The sequence below is a fragment of the Falco punctatus genome (assembly GCF_963210335.1).
Source record: "Falco punctatus genome assembly, chromosome: Z".
In the NCBI taxonomy this organism is placed as follows: domain Eukaryota; kingdom Metazoa; phylum Chordata; class Aves; order Falconiformes; family Falconidae; genus Falco; species Falco punctatus.
Window position 1 is genome coordinate 75347388 of NC_137586.1, and position 12019 is coordinate 75359406.

Consider the following 12019-nt stretch of genomic DNA (forward strand, 5'->3'; position numbering starts at 1 on the left):
GCTGTGACTGTGGCAAGGGGTTGTATTGCTTCTACGGAGCACATCCTTGGCTGCAGGCAGGGATATTTGCTCATAAGATGGAGTTGAAAGTCTTATCCTGTGTTAAGGTTTTCATCATCAGCATATGTATGCTGGAAAGGAGGAAGAGCCATGGTTTTCTTTCTTCTTCTGTCTCTGTGCCTCCAGCTTTATGCATGGAAGTTAGGAAGTGAAAGTGCTTTTTACCTTCTGCCACACTGGGCTGGAGACAAACCATCCGTGGTTCATTACTCAGGCCTTTCTTGTGTGCTGCTGCTGAAAAAAAAACATGGGAATGCAGCTGAAAGTAAAATACCTTTGAACTTCATATAACCTCTAGGATATATTGATGGATAATAAACTGCCATTAAGAGAGAAGCAGAGTACTGGTGTCCACTGGGCCACTTAGGGCTGTTAGACTGTTCCAGCACAATCCTAATCAAATACTCTTGCCTGTGGGGTCAGCACTAAAAAAGCTTAGACCATTGAGGCTAAGCCCTTGCTCTGTGTTTTCTCCTAGCTGGCTTTATTCTTAAAGCATTCATCCTATTGTTTCTCTTCTGGTGGAAGAGAAGTGCGATAACAATGGCACAATGGACTCTCATAGTAGTAAAGTATGAACCCTGCTAAAATCAATCTTGGCTTTGCAGCTCTATCTGTTTTCCTGAGAAAAATGAAGTTAACGTTATTAGAAATGGCTGGAAGCGTTCATCTCATCTTAAACTACACTGACTGTTCGCTTGTTTTCTTCTGAAGCCTTCTGCTTGCTCCTACATGGATTTCCCTGCATGCATGTTCTCCTGCTGAACTTGAGGGCTGTCAGTTACAGAGCTGATGAAGTAGGTTGTCTTCCAAGATACCCTAGCAAGCAGTTGGCTGCCAATTTAATCTTGATACCAATTAATTGGAATATCCACATCTGATGATTTCTTTTGGCCCGGATGTGTTAAGCAAGAAGTAAGTTGCAAGTGAGTACCTGCAAAAAGTAGTAATTGAACTCCTTGGATATTGCCTTGTAAGTCATTACAGCTGGTATTACTCAAAAGGATGAAAAAAATCCTTCCATTTGACTGGGTGCTTATGTGTTAGGAAAAATGAGCGCTACTTCCTGCCCTGCAAGGCACATCATGGAGAGCTTTTGAGAGTTGCTGTTCCCAAATTTTAGCAAGGCAAAGAGGCTTTTTCTCCCTCTCTGAGTCTGTAAGTAGAGTTGCTGGGAAGAGATGGGGTTTTAAGAATAGCAGCCTAAATGTGCTTTCCACAAAACAAGCAGAAAGTTATAGATATTTCCCTGAACAGTCACTTAAATTTTTGTAAGGAAGGAGAAGCAGAAAAGGAAACTCCAGACTCTCTTCTGGTGATGTGTGAGATAAGCACCCTTGTCATACTATCTTCATGAGATCTTTTGGATTTGGTTGATAGAACTGAGCCTTTTCCCGTCTTGCTTTTTCTTCATGTATACAGAATGAAGAACTTTTTTGCACTTTGATAGTGGAACAAAGAATTAAGCAAAACCAAACACCTGCAACTCTTCTGCCATACTGGCAAAGGTCCATGTTTCTTTTCTTTGATTTTTCTTATCTTGCCTACTGTGCTCCTTCTACTTACTCTCTCCTTGTCTTCTTCAAGTCCTCAGCAGCTGTCTTGTTTTTAATATTCTCCCTTCCTGAGTTTAGTGAGGACCTTGAATATTGAGCTTTGTCTTAAGTACCTCACTGGTTCTTTGTCCACAGGAAGCAGAACCAAAATTTCTTCTGGCTTCCTGGCCCGGGCATCAATTCTGCGTGTTGGTAGACATCCGCTTTTGTGGTGAAGGGCTGCCTCTCAGCTTGCTTTAGTGTACATCAAGTCCTTCACTCAGCCTAGATTGGTGAAATCTGCTATGTTCCCTGTATTTAGAAAATCAATTCCTTTATCAGTGAAAAAGCTGGCTTAGCTTGGAAACATCAGACTTTGATATATATTGCAATTTGTTCCATCTTCCTCTTTATCTTTTATAGCTGCTTCCACAGACATTTATTTTTAAGATTTCCAGGTCAAGTGAGTGGTGTGAAATTGCTTTGGAGCAGTTTTTTCTGTCTAAAATATTGGTGCTGCACTGCTAGTCTTCAGTCACATCATCCCTCCTCCCTCCTCTCCCCACTCGCCCCAGCAGCTGTATTACAGGTTTCTGCTGCCAAAATTCACCATTTATGTGCTGGAGCTTTGAGAAACCAGAGGGTAGGAGTGTTTGTTTCTTGGGCCTCTGCCTCTTCTCCCTTTCTCCCAACGTGAGTACACACAGCCTTTCATATTGTTAGTCACCATGTCTTGTGGTAATCTGCCTGTTCAGTACTTTGTTAACGTCTTGTCATCTTGCATTTGCTTCCACGTTCTACTTCATCATTTGTATTGCAAATAGAGGTTATACATTATTTTAGCATTGTTTAGTGAATAGTTTCAGTCAAGGATTTAGTCTGTTTATATACAGCTGCTGTCATACCACCGGGATCGTGGTATGATACTGGCTCAGACCTCCCTGGCTCAGTTTGGTAGGGTGACTAGAGTGTGTATTGTGTTGCGTTTCATTATATTAGGTTTATATCCATGTGATTAACTTGTATACCTGCAAAGCCCTGATAACATACAAGTAGCCTCTCTCCAGTTAGATATTTAGAAATGCAACGTGCTTCATGAATTTGTTACCAGTGGCTTTTACTTTGGACCTGCATAATTTGCAGTTAACAAATGGCACAGATCAGCTTCTGCTGACAGCTTAATTTAAAGCATGGTGACACCTCACAGTGGGCAGCTAAATAATGAAATTAGGGCTTTATTTCAGCAAATTAAGGCTTTAGTTCAGCAAATAAAGGTTTACAAGATTTATACACACATGGAGTTTATGGTAATAGGATAGATATACCCCAGAGCTCTGATGTCAATTCCCTAGGCAGCTGCAGGACATAGTTTGCCTGACCTTATCCTTCTGTTCACCTTGGATGAGAAGTTCACTGTGAAACAATGCATGTTCTATTATTAACTAGCTGGATGCACAGGCCCATTAGAGTGAAACCTTCAGAGATGGGCTGAGGATCAGCATTTCCATAGAGCCATGGGTCCTTACAGGGACTCCCTCCATTGAAAGTCTAATCTTCTTCAAAAAACTTGGGGGGGGGAAGCGGTTAGGGGAACGAGAGTTAGCATGTGTAGTATAAATGTTTTCCAAGTAAATTAGGTTGAGTGTGACAAATTTAGGTAGTTGACTGGGCACTGGGAGAGAGTGCTATCCCAGACCTGGGTTCTTTACAGGCTGTGCAAAAGGTGATCCACACAGAGCTGAGATGCTTGTTTATTGCACGTCTGTGCAGAGCTGGGTGCTCAGTGGTTAAATCCACAAAGCTAGCACACCTCTTAATACATGGTAGAACATTTTGCACACTTTGAACAGTAGTTTACCATTACATTTAGTCACACTTAATTCTCAGTGGCTTTTATGAGACTCAGCTCCATTTAAAGGTCCAGCATTCTTTCTTCATGTTCTTAGCTCGAGGGTAGGGGTTTTAGTATGGGAATTAGGATAGTTCACACATAGTTCAATTAATGTTCCATTTGATCTCATTAACCCTTTGGCTCTCCTTGAACTTATCTTATGTCCCAGCCTGATATATTTATGGTGTCTATTCCTTCTCCCAAGGCCCTGTCTTGTTAACTGTTTGTAAGGGTTGATTAGTATCCTGTTTTTCAAATTCCTTCATAGTTTTTGTTACAGATATTTAGATATTTCTTTTTTTAAAGTAAATAATTCTTGTACCAGGAGAGGAGTGCCTACATAAATGTGCTTGGTAGAAGACATGGTGATATGTTACCAAAGGGCATAGCTTCTGATGTCTCATGAGCCCTTCAATGCATTGTTTCCTTTGTCACTTAAGTGTTTAATGTTTTTTCTTTAATAAAGCCGCCTACATCCTCATTCTGATTTCCACCCACTGGCACCTCACTTGTGTCTTCCTGATGTCTGTTCAGCCGTTCTTCTATAACTCCCAGGGAGTTTTGTTGATTTTTTTTCTTGTTGTTGTTGTCATTGTTTTGTTTCAAATCAGTGGCATTTAAAATGTCTGTAATAGTGATAGTTTCTATGGAGTCAACAAGCAGCTGCAGTCACTGATGTTAGGTTCATGGTGGAAGGAGAGAGAGGTTGAGCACAAGTTACAGGGAGAAGACAGGGTTGTAATGAGGTTGCAGTGATGAGGAGAGCTGGATTCTTCTTCAAAGCACATGTCTCTGTTAGCAAAAGCAACAGGCAGAGCTGGAGGTGGCAACACTGGTGAACAGCCACACGTGGAGCTTGGTAGGAGAAAGGCCATTAGAGTAGCATGTGAGTGAGAGCCCAGAAATTATGGATTCATGCTTGCAGGACTTTTTGGCAGTAAGTCAGGTGGAGGTGTAAGTGGAGAAATGAAAACTGAAGCATTCAAAATTGAAGCTGTTGAAGATTTAGATTCTTCTACCAAGACAAGTGTTAGTTCAGGTGAGATGGAGCTGGAAAGATTCAAGGTTTGTGTTGTCTGTCCTCAGTATTTTTGAACAGGACTTATCTTGTTTGTTCTTTTTTTTTGGTTTGCACATTTAGTTTGTCTAAGGTCTTTCTTACTAGACATAAATATATGTTCAAATCTGATCCTCAGGTGCTGCTTCTTGGACTCTGGGGCAGCTAAAAAGAGTAGCAGGAAGTATAGCCTACCCTCTATCTCTGGACTAAATTAATCTCTCTCCCAGTAACATTCTGCTTACTGGTTTGCCTTCTAGCCCCTACTTTCTGGCTGCTCCTGACACACACAAACAGCTGTGAGCCAGGACTGTGACAAAAAGTCAGGAAGCCTTTCCAGAAATAGCTTTCCCTCCTTCTTTAAGGCCTCTTTGTGCAGAGAAACTATGTGACATGTGTGGATGAGGGAAAGAGTGGCTTTATGTAAATGAGATTAATGTTTGTCCATCCTTTCTGCTAGTAACCAACTGTAGAGGCTATAGGTCTTCTTCCCATATGGCTTGCACCATTTACAACTTTTCTTGGCATATGCCAAGTTTCGGACTAAAGTTCACTCCCAGGTTTTCTAGGCCAAAGCAAGCACAGTGAGATAAAGCACTTGCTCCTTAGCAGGACAACATCATCTCCCATTACACCTGAGCATCAAAGTCTGGAAAAGGCATATGTTCTCCAATTCTCCCTCTGTGGCATTGTATCATGGGCTTCAGCTGTATGACATCCATTGAACAGATGGATTCCTGAGGTACAAAAATAATCAGGGGACTCTTTGCCACTACCGAGGCTCACTGGTGTTACAACCTTTACTCCAATTACAGCCAATCCTGTATCAAAGTCTCCAGAAACTACATGATGTGTGATCATTCTGCAAGTGTTAAATTCCTGCTAGCCAAATTCAATGCTGCACATAGCTATGATTTTCATAAGGCACAGTTTGGCAGAACTGCAAGAAGGGAATTACAGTGATCAATATGCATCACAGTCAAGAGTATAATAAATGTTTCAGTCCTGGCTTGCTCTGCTGTTAGGCAGAGTGCTACAGCCCTCAGCAGTTGATTCTGGCTTCTGGCCCAGCACTTTTAGTGCTACCAATTATTGAGAAAATGCGGGTGTTGAAACTTCCTTCCTTTGGAGAAAAACACTGGACCACCTTTGTACCTGTGCACTGCCTAGAGAGTGAAATAACTTTGTGAAGCCCATGAGCTTTTTCTGAAACACCTCAGGTTTTGGCTTGTATTTACCTGTTAGGATAAAGACCATGGGCCAGACTGCCTGCCTCTTAGATTTCCTCTAAGTATTGTAAAGGACTGGATAATAATCCTTACTGTATTCCCTGTGATTTGCACAGCACATCAAAAAGATGACATTTAAAGCAAGCTGTGCCAAAAAAATCTTAAGAATTTGGCCAAAGAGCCATATATAAAACAAGATTTATCTCTGGCATAACTTGCTGTTTCACCAGGCTGAATAGATACCTGCTGGCTTTTTCATTTGAACTTGCTTGTGCACTGGCTAATGTAGGTGAGGAGCTCCTGCTGGCTGTGGAAAACCATGGATTTAAAATATTAGCAGAGGGATAAAGGAAATAAAAGACCAGTGTCAGTGCACTCTCCATTTCCCTTTCAAGCACAGACACTTAGCAGGATAAATGGGAGGAAGACTTTCATGCCAGTAAAAAGACAGGGGCCAGTCCTGCTGTCTAGAACCAGAGGGATGCTACCTTCTTCTTTGACCGCCACTGGCTTTTTAAATCCATGATCACACATCACTTCATTAATCATGAATGATAATAAACTCATATAAAGAATAGTAATAAACTCAGTCCCCAAAATCATCTTCACTGTGTTAACACTCCTTCCTAACCGTGGGGAGCTGTGGTGAGGACAAACTGCTCAGCACTCCTGCAGCTGCTCTGGGCTGCTACCCAAGGAGATGGCTCTTCCCGTCTGTACCCCAGTGAGGAACCTGTGCTACAGCACAGCTGTACCAGTCACAGCACACCATCTTTGTGAGCAAGCAGCACTGGCAAGCCCCACTTCACACTCATACAATGAATCCATTTTTAGTTACAGGGTTTTTTTAATGTTACTGTCTGTACAATTGTCCTGTGTGTAGAGAGGACCTGAATGTTTAGAAGGACCTAACTGTCAACTCTAGCCCTTCTGCTTTCTATTAGCTGCAAGGTGGGTAACAATATCTGCAGAACAATCCTTGATTCTCATTAGTTTGATGTAAAGCATTTTCTGCTGCATTATGTTACTGACTCCCTGATTTTTTTTTTTTTCTCAGACTACAGCAGTCTTCTTTTTTTGAACTCAGTACAAGATAAGCAGTGAAGTTATTATAACCATGGTGGTGCCAGCTCTTTAAGATTTTATCACACTCTACTGAGGTGTTTTCCCTGGAGCTCCAGCTCTTAGTCATATTTAAACACACAGTCAACTCAGCTAATTTATAATTTAAATGAGTTTTGCTTACAGAGCTACAGGAGGGAAAAAGCAAAAATATGACCCTCAACATTCCCCGACCAAAAGTAAACATTTATTTGTTCTAAATTTTTGTGACACTTTAATCCAGCTTGGTGATAGGAAGGGGAAAAGGGGAGCTGATTTTGTCTTTTGGAATGCTTGGGTTTGTCTTGTCTGCAAACCTGCTGTTCTGTTCCTTTGGTATGTAGGCAGTACATGCAAGTAAAAAATCCTTATATATGTTGATAGCAGCTGTAGCAGGTATTGGTAACGCTCATAGGGAGTCAGTGGAGGATGTGACTACTCCAGTATTGATGCTCCACAACCCTGGAAATGTTCCTGCGTTGAAGTGAATGCTTCCTGCCGTAGCATTTGTGGGTATGTGCTCCCCGTGACAAGAGCTGACTGCAACTGTGTGGAAGTGTCCTCCAAAATAAAGCATGAGAATGTTTCCAAAAGGACCTACCAGATATTGCTAGATGAGGATCTTAATGTTTCAACATCAGGATGGTTAATAGTCAATGCAAAAGATACTTGACACTAGATAGTTACATTAGGTAAGTATAGTATTGTGCCTCAGCCCTACACTGCTTTTTCAGGTTCAGAGGTGTTGTATTACTGGTTTTGGGCCCAGATGTGGTAAAAATACATGTTTTTAACAGCTCATGTGTGACATTTGACTGCAGGCTGTGAGGCTTTGTCACAGTGGAAACTTTACAGGCACAAATTAAGTGCATCGTTTTCAGTGATACCTATAGTTCTGTTCAGAGCTTGAATCACAAAAGTACTTAGGCGCTAGATGATCATATTCAGCCTGCTTGTGATTCCTTCTGGAGTCATAGAGTTAAGCACCTGTCAGAGTTAAGCATGTGTCATGCCTTTGATGCAGGACTCTGCTGGAGTCAGCAGGGGCTTTTTCTGGGTAATGACTGCAGGGTTTGGTCTCTTACCTCTCATATGCCTCTTCCTTTCAAGTACCAAGATTTTTTTTGTAAACCTGTTTGAATAATCATTATTTCTAACCTTTCCTCACAGGAGTGTTTGCATTCGGACTTTTTGCCACTGACATATTTGTAAATGCTGGCCAGGTTGTGACTGGGAACTTGGCTCCCTACTTTCTGACCGTATGTAAACCCAACTACACTGGAAATGACTGTCGGGCCCACCACCAGTTCATAAACAATGGCAACATTTGCACTGGAGATGTGGAGGTGATTGAAAAGGCGAGGAGATCCTTTCCATCCAAACATGCTGCTTTGAGCATCTACTCAGCTTTATATGCCACGGTGAGTGCCAGTGATGAAAGCTAACTTGTATGAGAGGTTTCTGATTGCGCATCTAGATGGGGCCATTTTTCTTACAATGGTTTTTTGAAGAAAAAGAGGGTTGTTCTGTGGAGGGATTTCTTCTTTTCCTGTAGGGGAAAATCCCCTTCTCTCTGTTTTACCAGTCCTAGTGTAACTAAATCAAACGTTCATTGCCTTTGAGGCAGTGTATGACATGAAGGCATGAGGTCCTACTCCTGTCTTTGCTGCTGATTTTCTCAGAGGCCTTGGAGTGTGCATTCAACCTCTTCTCCCTGCCCCTGTATCATGAACATTAAAATGAAGTTGATGCCTAAATGGCTCCTGTATCACTAGTATTTCTTTTGTTCACATGCCATGGGTTGTTGAATGTTTAAAATGTAAATGGTGCCATTTCAATGGGAGGCTGAACTGGACTGGATTTTGCTCCCCTTGTTTAGGACCGGAATTCCTTATGCAAAGAAGATTGTAATAAAGGTGCCAGAATTTGCTGTTATCACAGAGAAATGGTCCGCAATTGACCTTTTGACAAGGTGACACTGCTATAGCGTCAGAAAAGAAACTGTCTGTCTTAAAAAGTCTAGTGAAACGGATCAGCTGCTCCTTTGTGTTCTCTGGCTAAAGTTTCCTTAATGTTTGAAAACTGATCCAAGATATACAAAGTAGAAAACTGTGGTGGTTTAACCTGTAGTTTAACTGTGGTGGACTTAACATGGTTGATCTTAAAACAGCTTGACTAGGTCTTTTCTCCCACAGTATTTTGACTCAAATGAGTGGCAGAGTCTGTCTGTAGGTCATCAGGAATTGAAAAGAGCCTTAAATTTATTAATTACAGGGTATTTACTGAATATTTTACCCTGATCTTGGTAGCAGATGAATAAACCACCAGATTTTTACTGTAAAATGAAGAGGCCACCCAGTGTTGTTTAAATATCCATCTGTTTGCAGTGAATGTTGCATGAATAATGACAGAGATACTAAATTGCTGACTGCTTTGATCAGGATTTGTTGGGAAGTGTTTGGAAAGCCCATAACATTTTGGGTGCATTACTTCTGAACAGTAAGCAACCATGTGTGAAATACAGATCCCAATAAACTCAACATTGTTGTAGCAGCTGTTTTCATCATGATAAACTCTTAGGTGGAAGCTCCAGGGTTAGGCTTGGTCCTGGTTCTGCCCTAAGCTAGTTTACATCCTTTCATGGATTTTCCCTGCTCAACCTCCCTTGTTTCCTGGGAAGGCAAGTCTTCTACAAACAGGCTGATTTCTACAACTGAAGAGGAATAATGCTTTTCTTTCCTGAGCTTAAATCCCCAGTAGCTAGGTGTTACTGAGCCCTAGTCTTTCAAGAGTACCTGCAATAAGCCTGCACTCCTCCCCACACAGGAAGATACCAGGTACAGCCAGGACATGGAGTAATTTCTGAGCTGCAAGGCCATAAAAGTCTGCCCTAAGGCATTTCAGCCTACAGTCCCATTTCAGACCAGTTCTCTGCCTGAAGGCACCCTCTAGCACTCAAGGTGGTGTCACTTACCTTTTCGCTGCCTGTCAGTTGGGAATAACTTGAGCATTACACAGCAAATGCAGTGTTCAGGTCTAGCTTTGCTTAGTAACTGTGCTGTGCACAATTTTTTGAGAAGTGTCTTGCTGATTCTAAAATGCATGATAATGTGGGCTTCTGAACATAAAACAGGGTATTTGGTTAGTAATAGCTGTATTTTGCATAAAGCTGAAGATTTGAGCCATGGAACAAGAACAATAGTACAGGTTGAATGTGAGGAGGCAGGAGAATAGAATCAGCACTGACACTGTCTGTCATTGTATAAATGTCTGCTGAGATCTGACAGGTTCCTCTGATCACCGAACCTCAAATATCCCCTGCAGATGTCTCTGTGGTGGTTTGTTCATTAGTCTGCTATTGATAGTATGCCCGCAGTGTGTGATTGGCTTGGCTTTGTGTTTTGGTTGGGTTTTTTCTATAATCCAGGGTTTATATCTAGTCAGCTAGGCTTTTTCTTTTCACCTACCAAAGCAGCTGAGGAGAACCCAAAGCGTTGCTTTTGTGATCTCTGCAGGCAATGGTGAATCTTGTACGCCTAAAGTAGGGGAAAGAGAAAACAGCTGACAGCCCTGGCTTCCATACTTACACAAAAATTAGAATGGCATCTAATGAAGTTTTGGTAGTCTCTCAGAAGTATCACAGGATGCCATGGTAGTCACTGTACATAGTACACACGGCTGTATAGTTAGAAACACATGTTTCTGTGTACCTTTCCCAAGGGAAAATGGCAGGCTAGAAATGCTCCTTAATTCATTGACATATCTGGCAAAACCCAAAAAACAGATGATAAAATCATATGTTGCATATGGATATCCCAGTTACATTATCTTTAAACAACACTTACTTCATGCTCTTCTGAGAAGGGTCAGAGTCAATGACAAAGGTATCTAACAGATGGTAGTGCTCAACTAGAACATGGAAAATCAGAAGTGTTTCACCAGCACAACTGGAGGACCTCTTCTGTTTGCCTCTGAAGTGAAAGCAAGGAGAACTAGTTTACAGTCACAACAGGGTGTCTATGGTTGAAAGATGCAACTAGTCACTTACATTGTCTATTTAGTAGGGGTTTTAAGATTCTTGAGCTAAGCTGTTGCCTAGCAGCATCCACAAGTAATGCTTTCTGTCACCTCCATCTGGCTAGGACCCTCTACCCCTCCACACTGGGTGTGTGGTTTATGCCTGGGTGAGTTGCTTCTTGACTAGATTAGAGTGATACAAGGTACCTGAACATGAAACTTACAACATTTAGGAAGTTCTGAACAGCACAGAACACTACAGCAAATCCCTTCTGCAACCCAGTTAATTGTAACCCCACCAACAATTTCTTCCATTTCTGCATTAACACGCACCAGACTAATCAGTGAAATTTAAGGCCCTGGCAATTTGAGCAGCTGCACTGAGCATCTAGCAGACTGTATCACGTTCTACAATACACTTTGTTATCAAAGGCTCTGCTGTAGAAACCTCTATGGCGAAGGAAAGTTTGTCTGTAAAGCTTGCAGGACACAGAATTTTCCAGTATTGCTATGAAATTGTGAACTTTCCAAGGAAAAGAAACTGTCACAAATCTCCCCACTTTCTGCTAAAAGGACAAGGCAGACTTCTTTCACTCTGCCTTTCTCATCACAGATGTAATATACATTCTAACTATATGCATATATTTGCATATATATATATAAAAAAATGTGTGTATGTATGTATATTTTAAATGTGCAAACAAAAAAGCCTCCTTGACTGTCTATGCTTTTGTCTGTCTGAAAAAGATATAAGAGAAATTACGCTCAGGATGAGAGCTACTATCACACATTGCACATTGCTAAATACACTGCTTAAACGTACTGATAAGAGGGCTGCAAAGGAGCGGAATAGATAATTTATGTAGTTAAATCATATGTAGTTTATTTTTTAATATGACTTACTCTGGTTTCTTCACATCTTTTTATGTTCATTCCTTCCTTCCTCTCCTACCCATCAAATAACTGTGTGACAGCACAATCAGAGATCCCAGTTGTGGTGTTTATTGCAGATGTGATTCAAACAATAAGGATCTTCTACAGCGTCTTGTGCCCAGAAGTCTTAACAACCATATTTCCATTTCTGACAACTGAAAAAGGGCCAAGAATGAAAATGTTTTCAGCTTTGGCG

The 12019-nt window shown here is 41.4% G+C and overlaps 1 protein-coding gene across 8 annotated transcripts in view; it reads left to right on the plus strand.

Annotated features, from left to right (window-relative positions):
- The window catches only part of PLPPR1 (phospholipid phosphatase related 1), a 133785-nt gene that overhangs the window by 114909 nt on the left and 6857 nt on the right, over nt 1-12019 (plus strand). For all 8 annotated transcript variants that reach the window (XM_080371040.1, XM_080371035.1, XM_080371036.1 and 5 more), the window contains one exon: nt 8044-8294. In XM_080371040.1, the coding sequence (XP_080227166.1) occupies nt 8044-8294 (251 nt within the window). The remainder of the gene's footprint in view (nt 1-8043; nt 8295-12019) is intronic.